We start from the raw sequence: 20,657 nt of genomic DNA on the forward strand, positions 1-20,657 counted from the left end.
AAGGTGGAAAGTTCTTGGAGGGAAGGATGCCGGGGGTCTATTTGGAAACAATCTCTCTACCTTAGGGTAGGGGCAAGGTCTGTGTACACACTACCCTCCCCAGACCCCACTAAGTGGGATTATACTGAGTTGTTGTTGTTGTTGTTTGCATGTGCTATAAAATTATATCGAATTTCAATACAAAATTACGTCGGTATAGCTTGAATTTTTTTCAAACTTGCTAGTTAACTTGGATATGTTAAGCACCAACATTTGATCACAGTCAATACACTTTTAATTCAATCTCTTAGGAAGGGAAAGAAAGAAAATTAATTGTTATACAAAAGAAACCTAGTTTTGACTATGAAGGATAGCACAAAGAAGACTAGAGAACAAGGCAGTCACTAGACTGACATAGATTTTGGATACAGCCATCCGTCTTCTCCTCCTTTCTGCTGACGTTGCCACACAATCTAACAGCAGCGAAATTGTCTCTAAGCCTACTGCTTTAATTCTCATCATAATACATTCTTGCAAAAAGCAGGCAAGTGAGAAACACATCTTAGTGGAAGGGGGTAGCATGCAATGGTCCGAACCCAAACCAGCAATTAGGTAGGTCAATTTCCTCTGTGCAAGTGACTGATGTGGTGCTTATGCTTTTCTGAGCCGAGAGTATATTGGAAATAGTCTTTCTATCCTCACAAGGTAGGGATAAGGTCTACGTACATACTACCCTTCCCAGACCCCACGGCATGGGATAATACTGGGTATGTTATTGTTTTTGTTGTAATTTCCTCTGTGCAAGTGATTGAATTGAAACTTAGGCATAGAACAAATCGAGCTCGAGGAGAGGTGTAGAGTCCAGCAAGTAAAGTGTTGTGCCGGCTTCTAAGCCTTCCAAGAGAAAACATGCATTAAAAGTGGATATCAATTATTATGGATAACCAAACTCAATAAAAAAAAATGAGGGGAAATCATCGACAATTGAACGATCATTTCATACACTAGGAGTGGTCAAATCAAGCTCCAAACTAAGGCAGTTTACACAAGGGGGGAAAGAGCGCTCAGAAGACGAATAGAAACAGACAGCAAAGACGAATTTGGATGGAAAAAAATTACTAATGTACACGTTCTCCACTGGAAAAGATAAAAACATCCCAAGCAATGGCTGCTATTCTGGTAGTTCATGCAATTTGCCCTGGCGGAAGGAGACTCGTGCAACTAGAAGAGTTTGCCTGGCTGTTTGACTCCACTTCTCATCATTGCACAGAATTCGTCATAGTTGATTCTTCCATCCTGAAAAAACATTGACAGCATTAGCATATATGTGGCAAGGTTGAGTCCAACTATTGAGCGAAAAGCAGTGAAAACTCACATTGTCCGTGTCCACTTCAGATATTATTTCCCTTATACAGGCTGGATCGCCTATTCCATGCTCTTCCATAGCTGTTTCGAGTTCATCTCTTGTGATGAACCTACAGTTTTAACACGAAAAAAAAGTAATTTTGAGTCGACTGATCTTGGGATTCTAAAGGTCTGATCATGTTTTTACACTAGATATACACATAGTACGTACCCACTGCCATCTTTATCAAAATACTGAAATGCAGTATATAGATTTTCGTCTCTTTCTAGCCTGTGCTTATGCATAGTGGCGGTGATGAATTCAGTGTAGTCAATTGAGCCATTTCCATCCACATCGGCCTGAAGTTTACAAGACATGAGATATTATAATTGTGAAGGAAAGAAATGGTTAATACTGTAACATTTAGGAGTTGTTCTGCCTTACAGCTTCCATCAATTGCTTGACTTCAGCCTCTGTGAGCTTTGACCCAAGTTTAGCCAATCCACTCCTCAGTTCTTCATAAGTGATAGTGCCGCTATTATCAGTGTCAATATTGTGGAACATTGCTTTGAGGCCGTGAATTTCTTCTGCAGAGAGATTCTCTGCAATGACCTGATCCCAGAGACAGACAATGCAATGTGTTATTACTCGCAGAAGGAAAAGAATACAGCCAGCATGCAAGCACAGGAAATAGGGATAATACACGGGCCCGCAGAATAGAGTAAAATGTCAAAAGACAATTAGTTTCAATTTGATCTAGTAGTTGAACATTCATGTATTAAACTGAAACAAATGATTGTCAAATTTCCATAAGTTTGTTGTCCATGGCAAAAAAGCAGCTAATGGATACAAGCATTTGGAAGAATGTCAACATCCCAAATTCACCAATTCCAAAAGATATCACTCACAACAAATACATTGATTCAGACCAAAAAAAAAAAAAACAAATACATTGATTAGAAGGTGTACTAGTTTACTGTTACTTCTCAAAAAACACATAAAAAAGGTCTACTAGGTTTATTCTTTTCAAACAAATGATCACACACAAAAGTTTGAGTAAGAAAGCAAACTTACCAATTTCACAAAAGATAATGGTGGCTCATGGTAAAATCTAATCATGTTCTTCAAATATAGTTTCAGTTGAGAGGAAGGGAAGGAAGTGAGATCAAGGCCGATAGAGTGAAAGTAATTTTCTTGCATGTGAAGTACATGACTATCATATGAGGAAGAAGCTGTACATGCAAAAAGGTGGTCCTTTTTTATTCTTTAGACAAACAAAGCCAACGAAAGGTACTGGAAAATATACCCTAATACCCTCCTTTCCTTTACCTGGATTCAGTTGCAGCAGAGTTTAGGAATTCTAATATTACCTTCAAAGCGAGTTTCTTGAGCTTGTTCATAGCTCTGAATTGCTTCATTCTTGAAAGGACAGCACCCTCTAATGGTTTGTCAGATGCATCACCACCTTCCTTCAGCCAAGGATGCTCTATCAATTAGACACACCAGCAGTGGGGTTAGAATAAGATATAGCAAACCATAACACATGTATTTCTGATGTTCTCAAGGAGTACATTCGCAAATGAATAGCCTAAGTTGTTCTGAGTTCTGATCTTTGAAATATTTGTTCTGCACAAAAACAGTTAGAAATCTTTTCGTAGAAATTGATCGAATCTAAAGGATTTAAAAAGGGGAACGAATTCCAAGTGTCAAATAAAAATAAACTTAGAAGGTGAAACTGCAAGTGAAATTACCCTATTAATTTGAGCTGCAAATAAATAATGTTTTCTGTCGACTTTCTATCTTTTTAAATTTGAAATTCTTGGCAGATGGAGACTACAAGTGCTTCCCCCAACCCCACTTCTCTCATTAACAGGAAAGGAATGGTTTGGATGCTCAAGTGGCAAGAACACTCCCCTTTCCAACCAAGAGATCGGGAGTTCGCGTCACCACGGGAGTTTGACAGGATCACTTTTGACTCTTCAGAAAGGAAATTTGGAAGGTAGGATTTACCATATCACTATAAAAAAAGTACTCATCAACAGGAAAATGATTCAGTGGGAACGTGATGCCATCAAAATGAATTATTTTCTCTCACTGAAATAAAATTCTCCTAGGTTGCATTTGGATTCAAATGACGAAAATTAGTTTGCAAGCAAATTTTGAAGCTGTTTGAGACGGATATCAAGTCTCTCAATTTTGATGTAATCCTTCCTGTCATAATGATATGATTAATAAATATAACTGGTAACATAACGGATCTGAAAACAGCTTAATGATTTATATATATAAATAATAGAGTACTCTGGTTATTATTTGAAGTCTCCAATGGCATAGGTGAGTTGTTGAGGAATAGGACAAAAAATGGAGATTCCAGGTCCAAAAAACCGGAACAACACCCAGTGGGAGTCCATCTGCCCGACCTTGGAGGGCAGGCTAACCAGACACTTGCACTTGTGGGTTGTAGTAGGTTTCCAGTGGATAAGCCGATGGCATGCAAGTTAACAGGACACCGTATCATAAAAAATAAACAAATAAAGTACCTCAAGGGAATCCCAAAGATAGCAGTAAGGGCAGTATTATCACCCGTCCCAAACATCAATCATGCTATCCAGATATATGATGGCGTTTGTGAAGCTGAGAGAGGTTCTTTTAACAGAGTGTAAGGCTTCCCCTAACTAAAATTATTCTTTAAAGTAAGAAAGGATTACCGCTGGCCAAGGAAAAGATTGATTTTCATATAAACTAATTTTGGCAAAGCCTTGTTTTGGCCCCCATTAAAAATATGCAATGTCTAACTCCTTTAATAAGAATGTGCAGCTGTGCTTTACTTAATAACAGATCCAGTTCAAGATGCCAAACATAACTGAAGATAAAACTAAACACCTAAACAAAGTATAGGTTTTGCAAAAGAAAGTGGGAAGCCCGCCTGGGTGAGACAAAGCAAACTAATCTAACTGGAGGAGTGAAGTTGCCTTAAAAGAGTTTGTGTTGCCTTGAATTTGTTTTCTACAATTAACAGCTAGAAATGAGGGAGTATGCAAGTGCCTTTATAGTATAGAAAGTATACTGCCTCTTAGCATATTACAAATCATACTTAAAAGGAACAGACATAAAGGCATGGAAAGCAACAGGTCAGGCTACTGTACATGCAATTTTTTTTTTCCTAAAAGAAACAAATATCTGCAGTAATGTCAGAAACGAGATCTTCAAGGAGTTCTGAATCTATAACATGGAGTCTCTGCACTGAAATCGTTAGCGGTCTTAAAATCAAATAAGTTATAGTTTAAAGGCCACATACCAAGAACCTGTGCAGCTGTAATCCGTTTCTTTGGGTCTTTAGTCAGCATCTTCCGTACTAGGTCCTTGGCACTACTTGATACAGAGGGCCAAGGTTCACTTTCGAAGTCAATGTGACCTTTAAGTATAGCATCAAATATACCCTTTTCGGTTTCTGCATACCAAACAAAGATACAGTAAGTCATCGAATCCTAGATAGTGACAAAAATTGTCATCTGTTATAAGCGAGAGGATGACTTTACCTGCCCAAAAGGGGGGCACACCACTGAGTAGTATATAAAGCATAACACCTGCACTCCAAACGTCTATTTCCTTGCCGTAACTCCTCCGTAAGACCTCTGGGGCAACATAGTAAGCACTCCCAACTATATCCTTGTACAACTTACCTGCATGGGATTTTATATCCATTTACAGAAGGGGAAAAAAGCAGCAGGTAGAAGAAAGGTTAGCATTCGTAAGGAGGATAAGAAAATCACAAAGATACTGCTAAGGCATGGTACTTCAACATATTTGTAAAAGGGAAGGTGTTCATCACAACTGAAGTATCAGAAATCAGCTTACTAATACATCCAATCTGTATGCGACGAGTGTGTAAATGCAACTACAGTTTCACAAATTTACGGACAATTAACATTTGGATTACACCAGGTTTTAAAATTCAAACTTCCTAAGCAAGAGTGAGAGAGAAGCTGAAAAGCACCATAGGTGGGGTGCCACAGGGGGAATACACCTACATGCTGATGTAAAAATGACATGTTCCAGGAAACCAAGTTTAAAGGGAAGTAATTCAAGAATAATCGACTAATCATGCTAAAATACTACAATATTTAGTTTTACCAATCAAATTGGATATAATTAAATTTGACAGCAAATTCTTTCTATTAATACTAAGGTTTTCACTGCACATTCTCACCCGACCATGCAGTGCAACAAGCGCCTAGTGAAAAAGCCCAGTAATCAGCAACGACGAGCACTCATAGATGCTTGTCGATTGTTCACATCCAACTACGAAGATCCCCTTAAATGTTTCCCTCTGCTATCAGAGATGTAAATGTTCCACTCACTTACAGAAACAACAAATATGGCACTTGAATGGAGGATATAATACAAGATTAATATAGTAGTAAGTAATACGTGCACGTGGGACCGCGATCACCTCTAAAGTCAACATTTATAGCTGAATGTTTAATCCTATCCCTGAACTTAAAGATCAAGCTTTTAGCCTTAACAGATTCACTAGCTTTACAAGAGACATAAATCTTTAAAACATGGAAAGGTCATTGATTTGAAGAATAATTGTGCAAAAATAGATACTAATAAAAAGGACAATTATAAAAGCAAAATGTACCTTCTTGAATGAATACTGAAAGCCCAAAATCAGTAATCTTTAGAGCAGCATTTTCACTCTTATCAGAAAGCAAAAAGTTTTCAGGCTTGAGATCACGATGCAACACGCCCATAAAATTACAAACGTGCACAACATTGACAATAGCCCTACACATTGTTGCAGCAGCTCTTTCACTATAATGTCCCTTTGCAATAATCCTATCAAATAGCTCTCCACCTCCACATAACTCCATCACAAGATAAACCGATCCCTTATCCTCATAAGCACCTTTAAATTCAACAATATTAGGCTGTCCACTCAAATGTTGCATAATTTGAATCTCTCTCCTCATATCATCCTTATCAGCCTTAGTAACAAGTTTCTTTTTTGATATTGATTTACAAGCATATTGTTGACCAGTTGAAATTTCAGTACACAAATATGTAACACCAAATTGACCCCTACCCAATTCTTTACCGAGTGTATAGTGCACCCTAACATCTTCATATGGCTTACCAAGAATTGTACCGTGTGCAGAAACTGGTTTTGGGCTTGGTGGGGCCCTAACAGGCAACTGAGATTCAGGGCCTGGAGATTTTGTGTACTGAATTTCAGTTCGATGGGGCCCAACTCCTCCTGATCCATGGTGGCCGTTGGCATTTGACTGTTCAGGTTTACTTTTGCTTGAACAGATATTTCCCATTTATTATAGATCTAGCAAAAAAGAGGGAGCTGATGAACTGAAACTGAAATTGAAAACAAAAAATAATGAATCAGGAAAAGAAGAAACCCAGATAGAGATTTAAGCAAAGAATGGAAATTAAAGTAGAGGGATTGATTTGATTTATTCTTAGAGGAGGGGAAAGGAAGAATGGGAGAGAAGGTTGACTAAAGCTTTGGTTTGGTCAAGCAGAAACGTGAGTTGAAACGTTAAAACTATTCTTTAAGACATGGGAAGACGATGAGAAAGTGCCGAGAACAAAGTACAAAGGTTTTTTTATTTTTAAATTTTAAGGAAAAGATATTTGGTGGATTTTAGTGCCAAAAAGGCAATATAAATTGTATTAGTAATGTTATATTATTTTTTATACTGTTTGGTTTGACGTAGTAAAAATAATATACACTGCATAATTTTTTTTAAAATTATTTGTTTATAAAAATTACCCTCCAAAAAAGTTGAAAAGAATTTGAAAAAGGTTTTGAAAGTGCAGTTCAGTCTTTATACATGCTTATTCATGTATCAAAACTACAGTATTGAAAGGGTAGTGTAACGACCTGACCGGCCGTTTTGAGCTTTAAAGTTTCGTTCAGTGGTTCGAGGCCTTGAGTGGCTTCATATTGTGTATTATGACTTGCGTGCATAGTCGGATTTAATTTTCGGATGGTTCGTAATGAATTTTGATGAATGATTCTCATCTTAAAAGTTTAATTTGAAAATGTTTACCGAGGTTTGGCCTTCGTGAAAACGACCCCGTAGTGGTGTTTTGATGGCTCCGATAGGTTTGTATGTTCGTGATTTTGGATTTGGGTGTGTTCCCAAAATTGAATTCGGAGGTCTGCAGGTTGATATGTGTTGTTTTGTCGAAAGTTAGCAATATTAAGGCTTTGAATTTTCATAAGTTTGACCGTAGGTTGACTTCGTAGCTATCGTGTTTGGATTTCTATTTCGGGACATGGAATAAGTCTGTTTTGTCATTTGGAACTTGTCCGTAAAGTATGGTGTCATTCCGAGTTGATTTGATAGGAATCAGACATACGGTTGTGCTTTTAGAAGTTCTTGAGTTTTATGTTGAATTCATGTGTTTTGAAGTCTGATTCGTGATTTCAAATGTTATTTTGATGATTTGATTGCGCGAACGAGTTCATATATGTTTTTAGACTTGTATTGATGTTTGGGTTGGAGCCCCGAAGTCTCGGGTGAGTTTCAGATATTTTTTCGGAGTGTTTGGAAGGGTTTTAGCACTGCTGGTGTAATATGGTAGTGCAGGCCTCGCATTTGCGATGCAAGGCTAAAATTGCTAAGTTCGCATTAGCGAACAAATGGTTCGTAATTGCGATGGGGGCTGGATAGGCTTTATTCGCATTTGCGACCAATCTGGTCGCTTTTGCGAAGTGTCTTGGGTTTGCAATTGCGAACATAATATAGCATTTGTGACTGTAGCAGAGGTGTGAGGGCTTCGTATTTGCGATGGTTTTTTTGGATTTGTGGAATTCGCAATTGCTAGGTCCCCATTGCGACACCATCGACTAGACATAAGAGCCGAGGGACGGGATTTTGGTCTCATTTTCATATTTGGAACCCTAGACATGGTAGGAGGCGATTTTTGTAACAACTCGGCCGGTCGTTTCATGAGTTACAACCACGTTTCCCTCGTTTCTGCTTCTTTATGTGTTGTTCAGCTATATTTCATCGTATCGAGTTGGTTGGTTCGGGTTCGGAGTGGTCGTGGAGTGGAATAAAACACTTAGTCTCTTAATTAGAAGCTTAAGTTGGAAAAGTTAACCAGATGTTGACTTATGAGTAGAAGGTCTCGGATGTGAATTTTGATGGTTCGGATAGCTCCGTTAGGTGATTTTGAACTTAGAAGTGTGTTCGGAATATATTGTGGAGGTCCGTGATAGATTTAGGCTTGAATGTGCAAAATTGAAAATTTGGCTTTTTTCCGGTCGGCAGTGGAAATCTTGATATTGGGGTCAAAATGGAATTTTGGAAATTGGAGTAGGTCTGTTGTGTCATTTGTGATGTGTGTGCAAAATTTCAGGTCATTCGGATGAGGTTTGATAGGTTTTGGCATCGTATGCGGAATTTGAAAGTTTCTAAGTTCTTAGACTTGAATTCGATGTTGATTTGGTGTTTCGATGTTGTTTTGAGTGTTCCTAAGGCTGGAATAAGTTTGAATAATGGTATATGACTTGTTGGTATTTTTGGTGGAGGCTTCGAGGGCCTCAGGATGAATTCGGATGATTAACGGAAGGATTAGGATTTGGTTTGAGCAGCTGAACTTTGCTGCTTCTATCATTTCCGCACCTGCGGATTGGGGACCGCAGGTGCAAACCTCGCAGAAGCGAGATTGGACCACATATGCGGAGAATTGGGGAGCTGAGGAAAACCGCAGGGCGCACAAGGACCGCACCTGCGAGACCGGAAGAGCGAGAAGCTGACTGCAGAAGCGGGATTTCCAAGGTTAAGTGAAAACCGCACCTGCGATGGTTTTTCCGTAGGTGCGGCATCGCAGAAGCGACTCTAAGACCGCAGATGCGGAAAATACTGGGCAAAAGGTATAAAAAGGTATTCTTCACGAATTTTGCTAAGTTTTTCCATTTTTGAAGACGGTAGTTGAGCTTGGGCAGTGATTTCTCAAGAGGGATCAAGGGTTATCAGTTGGGTAAGCTACTTAAGCTTTATTACTTGTGTTTATGACCATTTTTTCATTGATTAATCATGATACTAGTGGAAATTAGGAAAGAAAGTTGGGAGATTAGGGCTTGAAATTGGAGAGTTCAAATTGGGGATTTGAGGGATCATTTGAGGTTCAATTTTGATAATTTTGGTATGTATGGACTCGGGAGTGAAAGGAGTTTCTAGTTTCGCGACTTTTGTTGGATTCCAAGACATGAGCCCGGGGGCCGGGTTTGAGCAAATTCGGGATTTTGGGTCTAATTTAATAATTTTCATGTGGGTTTCATTCCTTTAGCATATATTGATGATAATATACTGATTTTGGTTAGATTTGGAGCATTTGGAGACCGAATCGAGCGGCAAGGGCATCGCGGGTGAGAGTTTTGGCTTGGTTGAGATAAGTAACGCTTCCAAACTTGGTTCTAAGGGTTCGAAACCCCGAACTATGTGTTCTATGATTAATATTAAGGTGACACAAATGCCAAGTGACGGGCATGTGGGCGTGCACCGTGAGAATTGCGGCCTGGATCATTCCATAGCACCGCTTAGTGACTCTTCTTGCTGCTACTTGTGTAATGATTATGTGATTAAGTTAATAAGCTATAAATCATGTTAAGGCTTCACGCCAATAATTGTTGAGACCCGAGAGGTCGTTTCTTGCTGTCATATCATTAGCTTCATTGATATTCTGTACTCAATTTTGTCCATGCATATTATATTATGTCTCAGTCTTAGTTATTGTTATTTGGTACATCATATCATTGTTTTAGGCTAGTTTTCTTGGTATTGTGAGCCCGTGTGTGTGATATTGGAGAGTTATGACTGAGTGAGGCCGAGAGCCTAATTATGAGTGACAGTATGGGATCGGGCTGCACGCCGCAATAGATTATTGATTATGCCTTCGTTGGCTTGTGATAGCGCTTGGGCTGAAAGGGGCCCCTCCAGGGTCTTTACACCCCTAGTGAGAGCAATTGATGTTATTGAGGGATGGATCTTTCTTGGACATGAATCTTGTCCAAAGTATTTATGCCTGAAGATGGATCTTCTCCATAGGGCTGAAATGACCTTCCTCGATATTGGATGACTGCGGTCAGTGATGTGTATATTCCGGGATGGATCTTCCCTGGTCCAGATAGCCATATACAGTACTGAGTGGTTGAGCACTTGTGAGTGGAGGTACAAGGTACATTTTCCATGTGTTCTGTGCATTGGTACATAGAGATTTGCTGAGCTTTATACTCCATACTGTTCAGATTATATTTATTTCGTATTGAGTCTAACATTTGAACTGCAAGCATGCCTACTTTTTTGTATAGTTTAATTATATTACCTGTTGAGGTTTGGTTCGTCACTACCTGTCAGTCCATAGTTTGGACTTGTTACTTACTGAGTTGGTGTACTCACGTTACTCCCTGCACCTTATGTGCAGATTCAGGTATCTCAGGGCACGGTAGTGGCTGTTGACTATTCCGGTCGCGGACTTTAAGGAGATAGCGAGGTAGCTGCCTGGCGATTCGTAGTTCCACTTTTTCTCCTTCTCTATCTTCCTATTAGTATATTGTTGCTATTTTCAGACTATTTTGGTCTTGTTTTGTTTCGGAACTATTGTAACATGGCTCATGACTTAGTGACACCCGAGGTCAGGCTTGTATTTTTCCACTTTATTTGATTTTAACTTTGTATCTTTTATCGGATTTCAGTTGAAAAATAGTTTTTCTTAAGTTTTAAATGAAATGTGGATTTATTTGGGAATGTGTCGGTTGGCTTACTTTCACGATAGGCGCCATCACGACCGGGTCGGTTTGGGGTCATGACAAGTTGGTATCAGAGCCTAGGTTACATAGGTCTCACGAGTCATGAGCAGGTTTAGTAGAGTCTCGCGGATCGGTACAGAGACGTTTGTACTTATCCTCGGGAGGCTGCAGAACCTTTAGGAAAAACTTCACATTTTTGAATTCCTGTCGTGCGAATCTGTTGACTCTGGTAACTAAACTTCTTTTATTCTATTCTCTCATAGATGGTAAGGACACGTGCTACCGGTCAGGGTGGACGACCACCAGTTAAGGCCATTAGAGGCCATGGTAGAGGTAGGGGTGTAGCCCGCATAGCAGCAAGGGCAGCACCTCCAGATCCACCAGCCGCTCAAGTTCATGATCAGGTCCCAATTGCGGATGCTCCAGCAGGACCAGCTCAGGCACCGACTGTGCCTATTGTTATTCTGGGTCTTCAGGAGACCTTGGCTCAGATCGTGACCGTGTGCACTAGCCTTGCTCAGGCGGTCGTAGTTTCTACTACAACAGCTACTTCTCAGGCCAGGAGAGGCACTCAGACTCCCGCCACCCGTACATCCGAGCAGGTTGTTCAGGGACTGCAGACACCGGAGGCACCACCAGCCTAGCCGGTTGAACCTGCTCAGGATTTTGTGGTATCAGTTATGCCTGATGATAAGCACCGCCGATTTGAGAGGTTTGGTAGAGTTCAGCCTCTGACTTTCAGTGGTGTAGAGGGCGAGGATGCCCAGGGTTTCTTGGACAAGTGTTAGAGGATGCTACATATAACAGGTATTCTAAAGACTGGTGGGGTCTCATTTACTACTTTTCAGTTTTCTGGAGCTGCCTTTACTTGATGGGAGGCTTATGTGAGGCGCAGGCCTGTTGGTGCAGCGCCCCTTACCTGGCATCAGTTCTCTATTCTCTTCCTGGAGAAGTACGTACCGCATTCCCATAGGGAGGAGCTACGCAGGCAATTCGAGTAGTTATGTCAGGAGGACATGATCGCGACACAGTATGAGATGAGGTTCTCCGAGTTGGCCCGTCATGTTATCTGGCTAGTTCCCACGGATAGGAAAAGGATCAGGAGGTTAATCGATGGCCTTACATATCAGCTATAGATTTTTCTGACTAGGGAGAGGGTATCTGACGCTTTTTTTGGAGGAGGTGGTTGACATTGCCAGAGAGGTTGAGTCAGTTTGCTGCCAGGAGCGAGTCAAGAGGGAGGCCAAGAGGCCGCGGGGATCTGGTAGTTTTGGTGGTGTTCCTTCTAGAGGTCAGTTTTAGCACGACAGAGGCCGACCATTCGGACATGCTATCACGACTCAATTCCCGAACCTAGTCGTGATGGCACCTCTCATGAAGACAAGGCCAGCCATTCAGCCCAATTCATCCTTTTAAGACAATTAATTAACACAATTATAGTATAAACATTGTTTAATAATACCCAATAGCGGAAAGTATAGATAAAATACGGAAATCCAACCCAACTCAGTCCTAACAGGGGTATCACAAGTCACGAGCATCTATAAGAATGAAATTTCCACATTACGGTCTAGAAATACACTGAACAAGAATAATGAATAACATAGAGAGATAGTGGTGCTGCGAACGCTGGCAGTCACCTCGCTAAAACCTCTACAACGCTGCCTTCACGCAGCCAATACCAGCTACCGGGTGAATAAATACCTGCAACTGCACGCGAGGTGCAGAGAGTAAAGTGAGTACTCCAACTCAGTGAGTAATAATATAAATAATGACTGAAGGTAAGAAAACACGTTAAGGCACACAACATTCTATACAGAAGCAGTGAAATAATAATTCAGTGAAATATCATGTGAAATTTCTTTTAAACCAGTAAAACAGGTAATTTAGCAGTAAAATGACAAGTAGAAATCTGCCCATCGGGCTCAGTATTAAAATAACAAGTAGAAATCTGCCCCTCGGGCTCAGTATTAAAATAACAAGTAGAAATCTGCCCCTCAGGCTCAGTATCAAAATAATAATTAGATATCTGCCCTTTGGGCTCAGTATCAAAATAATAAGTAAAAATCTGCCCCTCGGGCTCAGTATCTCAGAACAGTATCAGCCCCTCAGGCTCAGAACAGTATGAAGCAACCAGTCAATGAAACAAAAGCACATAATTGTTATGGCAGATAATGCAGATAAGGAATAAATGCATGAGTGCAATACAATGCACATGATGGTACACTCTATGCATGAGTGCAATGCAATGCATATGATGGTACTCTCTAGTACCCACTGCGGCGTGCAGCCCGAGCCATCCATTTTATTTATCGTCGACGGCGCTCACTGGGGGTGTGTACAGACTCCGGAGGGGCTCCTACAGCCCAAGCGCAATATCAAGCCATCTCGTGGCATCAATCAAATTCTGGTCAGTCATTGTTACCTGACCCATTTACATCATATAGTGCCATTGTTACCATTGTTTCGAGTTCCTGCTGTGGCGCGCAGCCCGAGCCACCCATAATGTTTCAAGTCACATCACACAGTGCCATTGTTACCACTGTTTTAAGTCACTGTTGCGGCGCGCAGCCCGAGCCACCCATAATCAGTCCAGAAAACATCATAAGCCCCATGGGCATTTCTAAAAACAGTAGTTCTCAGCCCGAAATAACATTTAAAATATCATTTGAGTTTTCAAAACTTAGAAATATGGTTGAGTTTGCAAAACAGTATTTAAAACCTTGGACTGAAACCAAATGATATGCAAATCATGCTAAAGCAGTAATATCAATCCCCAAAGGATTCTACAAGTCGACACAAGGTCCCAAACATGGCATCCAGCCCAGTAAATATCAATAAAGTATGTGTATCAATTACCAGTATAATATAAATATCACGCGGGATGGACTAAGTCACGATCCCCAATAGTAACCGACCCCACACTCGTCATTGAGTGCGTGTCACGCCTCAATATAGCGTTACGATGTGAAAGTCCGGGGTTTCAAACCCTCAGAACAACATTTATATCTATTACTCACCTCTAGCCGGCCAAATACTACTCTGCGATGCCCTTTCCTTTCGTATCGACCTCCTCGCACGTCGAATCTGGCCAAAACCACAACGAATACATCACAATAGGCTAAGGGAATATAACCCAATCGAAAAGACTCGAAAAATATCAAAATTCACGAAATTTGCAAAACCCAAGACCCGGGCCCATGTCTTGAAATCCAGAAATTTTTACATAAAAATGTTCCTTATCTTGCCACGAGTCTATACATACCAAATTCACAAGAATTGGAGTCCATTTGACCCCTCAAATCCCAAATTTAGAATTTCAATCTCAAGCCCTAATTTCTTATAATTTGGCTATGTTTTCATGGATTTCTAGGATGATTCTTCAATAAAACCATGTATTTAACTCATAAAACTTAACTCCAATCGATCTTTGTTGAAAATCCCTTCAATCCCCGTCCAAAAGCTCTCAAAATGACTAAAAATGGTGGAGAAATGAGGTGTTTTTCGCGAATGAAATGTAAACATTCTGCCCAGAATTTTTCGGAATTACTGTTCACCCCGTGTTACTGTTCACCCATGTTACTATTCACGGGATACTGGTAACGGATACTGTTACGGGGTACTGTTCATGGCACTATTCACGGATACTGTTACGGGGGCACTGTTCATAACTACTGTTCACAGTGCTGTAAAAAAATGCAGCAGCTTTATTTTTTTCGTGCCTAAATCGATCCGTTAACCTTCCGAAATACACCCGAGGCCCCCGAGACCTCAACTAAAAGCACCAACATGTCTTAAAACATTATCCAAACTTGCTCCAATCGTCAAAACACCTCAACTAACGCCAAAATCATCAAATTATATCGAATTCAAGCCTAAGTTCTTTTAAAACTTCTAAAACACACATTCGATCAAAAACCCGACCAAACGATGTCCGAATGACCTGAAATTTTGTACACATATTCCAAATGACACAATGAAGCTACAACAACTCTCGGAATTTCATTCCGACACCCGGATCAAAATCTCACCTATCAACCGGAATTCGCCAAAATACAAACTTCGCCAATTCAAGCCTAATTCAACACCGGACCTCCAAAATTACTTTTGGTCCTGCTCCTAAGTCACAAATCACCTCCCGGAACTAACTGAACCGTCGAAATTCATATCCGATCCCTCTAACTCATAAGTCAACGTCCGATTAACTTTTTCAACTTAAACTTTCTTAAAAGAGACTAAATGTCTCATTTCTTATCAAAATCGCTCCAAATAAATTCTAATGCACCCAATACCGATAATGAAACATGAGGAAGCAGAAAATGGGACGAACGAGACAGTAACTTATGAGACGACGGGTCGGGTCATCACATTCTCCTCAACTTAAACAAACGCTCGTCCTCGAGCGTATCCAGAGTTGTCCTAGAAGCCAACCAAAAGCTGAATGACCTTATCAAGCATAAACCCGGGAATGATCCCACGTCACCCTATCTCACATGGGTCCGATAACGCGTTGTAACTAAGATCACATAATCTAGTCTAGCCCATAAATCATAGAGCCACATTTCACCTTTTCGGAATCATACACAATATCAGAACCTTACACCTACATTCAGAATAAGTTTGAATCAGCTGTAATAGACCATGCCTTCAACCTTAGGTGCAATTGTATGATATACCAATAACTCAAACAAATGCAGCAATAACTTCCATTCACAGCAGCTGCCCACAACAACCAAATACCGATAGAAATCTCTTATTAACCAATGTCTCATTCCAACACTCTCATATACTGTCAATGATAATTGAAACACGCAATAAATCATAACCATTGCTCAGATCAACCATTCATGAGTTCTCCTCTAGCAATTATAGTAACAATTTTTTTTAAAAACCGAACCTCGATATTTACCCATCAAACATGCTAAAATCAATTCCGTTCGTATTCATCAATGACCCCAATGATCACCTCGAATCCAACACACCACTCTGGTGATATGACACCTCAATACAGGCCTAAGCCACAACTTTCATAATACGCGCACCAATAAGAAACGGCCTGAACATACTCAAGTCATGAAAAATGACTCAAACGAAAGAGTCGTACCTCAAGCTCATCAGTACCATCAGCGGACCCAACAAGAACATGCCGCAATACTACCGAAATATCATTAGTTTAATAACATTACCTTTTTATGAGACATATACTCTCGTCAAGTCACTTTCAATTAGCAATACTATTTCCCCAATCATCCGAAGATCATTCGCCCTAATCATCTGAAGCTTTTTTCTCTAATCACCTAGAAGAAAATCGCTACACATCTCATGTTCTGCATGATGTACATAGGTATTGTTCTAACTCTTACAATATTGACATGACGGATGAGGTATGCATAAATTCATGACCACTATCGAGACAACGATTCGTTGGTTCTATACTCCTGGCAAGAACAATCACCTCATTTTGAGCAAAATCATGGTCTTAGCTCCTTAATTCACTTCATATACTCAGATTGCACAAATCTCAAATTCAATGATCTCGTCTCACCCAGTACGAACTGCTCAGGCAATAAACCACCCCAGACATAATCAAAAGTCACATATGATGCCTCAATATGCCAATAAGCTACCAATTCGAACGTGGTACAAAAGGAAAACAAACTCTGGGAGGAATTACCAATCTCACACACTAATACAGACTTTCCTTAGAAAACAGGAAGCAAGGCATACAAAATAGCATATAGAAAACTATACTCAACATCACACTGTTGCGGCGTGCAACCCAATCCAGATAACATACCCATGGCGGCGTTCCACCCGATCCACACATAGATCTCACATAAGGAGATGCACATCGAGCCAAATTTGCTCATTACAACAAAATACCGAGTATCGATCGTAAGCATGCTAAGTGCATAATAATATCTCTGAGGGACATATAGCGTTATAAGCTACAAAACTCAAGCACAACTGAGGTGTGATGTACAATCTGAATTTCAAGAGCCAAGATGCTCATATCGCCCCCGGCCCGAGTGGTCTGCTCGGGTACCCCAAGTCTAGATAAAAACCCCAGGATTTAAACCTATAAAAGCACAGCTTCATGCCAGATCTCTAGTAGGAACGTTTTTTTGCATCATGTGCATTTGACTTAGGGGACTCAACATAGGGGTTGGGTCCGTCTAAGACAGGTGTGCCCGAAATGACAGGCCATCCTGATGCATTCTATGTGCTATGTGAACATTTAATTGTTTTGGCTTGCATGCTGACCGGCCAGGGAAAATAAATCAAAAAGAAAAACCAAGAGTGATATAGGGAAGGAAATAAAGCCCGGTTCTTAAGAAAACCCCGGTATTCGAAAAACGTCCCGAAACTCCGCCAAATTTTTTCAAAAAGAGTTATTTCAAATGAGTCAAACACTGTTCTTCCAAATGTGTAAAAACTAACCGAACTATGCAGGTCTGATTCTTACCGGACGTGGGATACGTAGGCAACCTACATAAGGTTTGGCCTTATTTTTGAAAAAAACAAGAAAAAGAGAGTCAGTGGTCAAGTGAATACAATCTGGATTTTGGTCAAAATAAGCCTATCCAGCTTCGTAATGTCTTAAACCGTTCTTGCCGAGATAGCCTTAGAGTATTTTTCAGTTGTCGAAAGGCTATTTTCGTAAAAGAACGTACAAGTTGGTGAAGTGTCATAAAATAATCCTCCCCGGCCTCAAAATTCATGTGAAATTGGGAAGGGGCCACATTTGCAAAAACAATTATTTTGCTGGCATATAGAGGAAGAAATCATGGTCCTTTGATTTGTTTTTTTTTGTTTTGTTTTTTTTCTTCGGAAACATGTTTACAAAAAGGTCCACTAGAGTCGACCCTAACCTTAACCTTCCACAGGAACAAATAAATACCATCTAGGATCTGCCAGAAGTGGTCAGGGAATAGGCTTAGTTGCACTTGCGTATGTGGTGGAATGATCTAGACGAAGATGGTTAGAAATGGGTGAAAAAGCAATTGGGTGCTCATATAAATATTTTTGAGATCAAACCATGGGACGGTCTGATCAAGGCTTTGGTAACTTTCTGGGATCCTGTCCACAATGTCTTTCGTTTCTCGGATTTTGAGATCACCCATACTTTGGAGGAAATGGCCGGGTACATTGAATTTGGACGGGATTTGAGGAAGCAACAACTTATATTTCCAAGGGCTCCATCGGTGCACAAGTTCTTTGACCTCCTGAATATTAGTAAACATATGAATAAAGAACGTGTGAGCAACGGGTACTGTGCTTTCCATTTCTTATACTTCAGGTTCGGGCACTCTGCTGGTTTTGAAACGCATGAAAAGGGTCTGAGCAACAAACAAGATAAGGTCCTTTGGCAAATTCATTGCCGGTTCGCATTTATTGTGGCATTCTTGGGGATCATGGTTTTTCCAAATGAGAAAGGGACGGTGGACATTCGTATGGCTAGAATTGCACAAATCCTCACTACCAAGGAAGATCATATACTTGCCCCGTTGGTGCTGGCGGATATTTATCGAGCATTGACTTTATGCAAAGTAGGGGCTCAGTTCTTTGAAGGTTGCAACATCCTTTTGCAAATATAGTTGATCGAGCACCTTCGCCATCATCCCAGATTCATGAGTTATAGTTCAAGCCCGGGTAACTTCATCACCAGCTACGAGGAGAGGGTAAAGGATTACGACGAACCAGAAGGGTTTGAAGCATGGGTCTCCCACTTGAAAGTTCTTAACGCAGGTCAGGTTGAGTGGACTATAAGATGGCTCCCGAGGACAGAAGCCATATATATGACTACTACCAAGGGCTACCTGAGGTTAATGGGTGTAAGGAGTATTTAGCCATATACACTGCAGAGGGTCTTGAGGCAATTGGGAAGGTATCAGATTGTGCCCAAAGATGAAGATCTAAGCACTCAGGTCATAGAGTTACATCCAGAAGCTGCATTGCCAGAGGCTATAGTTCAACAGGATTGGAATAGATGTTGGTACCTAATGGCACCCAGGTACCAGACATCGCCAAGGGGGAAGTAGATCGAAACTATGCTGCTTGGTTTGAGAAAATGTCTTGTGTAAATAACGAGCAAGAGCCCAAAAGGCCCGCCAAAAGGCCTCATGTTCAAGCCTTTGATGATAAAATTTAGGAGAGGTTAGCCTGGGGGGAGAAGGAAAAGGAATATAAGGCCACCATTCATAATCTGCGAGAAGAGTTGAGAAATGTCACCTTCAACAATGATTTATAGGCACAAGAGGCCGAGGGTGAAAAGAGAAGATTGGTGCGAGAAAATGAAGTTCTCAGAGCCCAGGTTCGAAGGTTGAAAATTGAAGCCGAGAACATAGGCCGAAGCAGGAAAGATGAAAGGCTCATTTATAACCTTACTCAAAAGGTACGTGACTATGAAGATGACCTGCAGAAAGCTGAGTCTGAACTAGGAAAAGCATAAGCAAAGTTGGCTAAAAGTGCTGAAAGGCGTGCAGCTTTCATTCAACAGATGAAAGAAAGATATAAAAGAGGGGTCACAAGTTGGGAAAAGGCAATTGGCAACCTCGAAGGTGGAATGGCTAAACAAGCCAAAAACTTTAAGACTGAAAGAGAACATTGTTACGCCTTAATGGCACGGTTGGAAGAGGACCTACGGCACTTGCAAGAACAAAACCACTCTACCACTCAGGTCTTAGAGGCTAGATCCCGTCAGATTGGCCGTCTGTTGCAAGAAAAGGGCATTATGAGAGAGAGAGTTCGAAGGATTGCTGACTACATTACCATGAAGTGCAATGCATGTGAGGACATGACTAGGTCCATGTTTTTCGCCACTGTAATGATCTTCGTCCGTCAGATAATGAAAGAACTCTATAGGCTCCAAGATGACATGGCAAGTAGGCATGCTGCAAGACCGGTCGGTGTTCCTAGGGCAGGGTTGGAGGCATTGATGTATTCGTGATTTTCACTTGAGTTTGTATTTTCTTTCTTCGGGAGTCTGTCATCTGTTTTCGAGTCTGTATTTTATTTTGTTGGAGTATGATAGCTTATTTTAGAGTCTGTATCTTGTTCTTTCATCATAGTTTGTTAGTTTTTTTCGAGTCCGTTAGTTTTGAGTCTTTGTAGTAGCGTTTGTTTTTTATGAAAATTGAAAATCCCAAAATATTTTATTATTTATTTTTATATCTCCCAAAACTAAGCTCGGTCTGATTCATGCGGGGTCATGAGACGTAGGCAATCTCCATAGGATTCGACCGTAACCCTAAAAGAAAAGAGAAGAAAGGAAAAACAAGAGAGAAAAAGAAAAGAAAAAGAGAGAAAAATAAGAAAACCAAGAGAAAGAAACAATGGCAAAACAAGAGGGAAATGAGAGGATAAAAACAAAGAGAAAGCAAAGGTAAGAGTAAAAAGACGAAACGAAAAAGAAGAAAAAGGAAAAAGGAAAAGCCGGGATGACGCAAGCAGCCGATCAAATGCATAATAGAAACAGTTAATTGCTTAGGTGCATTCATTCCCCAAAATGTGCGCTTACCAATCTATTAAAGCCCTAATCGCTAACCGTGTTGT

The 20,657-nt window shown here is 40.5% G+C and overlaps 1 protein-coding gene across 1 annotated transcript; it reads right to left on the reverse strand.

Moving 5' to 3' along the window:
• Positions 1–933: 933 nt before the first annotated feature.
• LOC104244774 (calcium-dependent protein kinase 2-like) lies at positions 934–6,928 on the reverse strand. The gene is made up of 8 exons (XM_009800259.2): positions 5,970–6,928; positions 4,864–5,007; positions 4,623–4,775; positions 2,695–2,810; positions 1,769–1,936; positions 1,556–1,683; positions 1,355–1,454; positions 934–1,275 (listed from the first exon to the last, which is right to left on the reverse strand). Exons 1-8 carry the CDS (start codon positions 6,649–6,651, stop codon positions 1,201–1,203), a joined length of 1,566 nt encoding a protein of 521 aa, XP_009798561.1. The 5' UTR covers positions 6,652–6,928; the 3' UTR covers positions 934–1,200.
• Between the last annotated feature and the right edge of the window lie 13,729 nt (positions 6,929–20,657).

This window comes from Nicotiana sylvestris, chromosome 7 (assembly GCF_000393655.2).
Source record: "Nicotiana sylvestris chromosome 7, ASM39365v2, whole genome shotgun sequence".
NCBI lineage: Eukaryota > Viridiplantae > Streptophyta > Magnoliopsida > Solanales > Solanaceae > Nicotiana > Nicotiana sylvestris.

Bases quoted from the DNA above. Each gene is read 5' to 3' on its own strand.
- LOC104244774 (XM_009800259.2), bottom strand. From the start codon at position 6,651: ATGGGAAATATCTGTTCAAGCAAAAGTAAACCTGAACAGTCAAATGCC. The intron at 1,455-1,555 runs GTACGTACTATG...TTAAAACTGTAG, and splicing joins TTTGATAAAGATGGCAGTGG to GTTCATCACAAGAGATGAAC. The intron at 1,276-1,354 runs GTGAGTTTTCAC...ATGTTTTTTCAG, and splicing joins CTGAAGTGGACACGGACAAT to GATGGAAGAATCAACTATGA.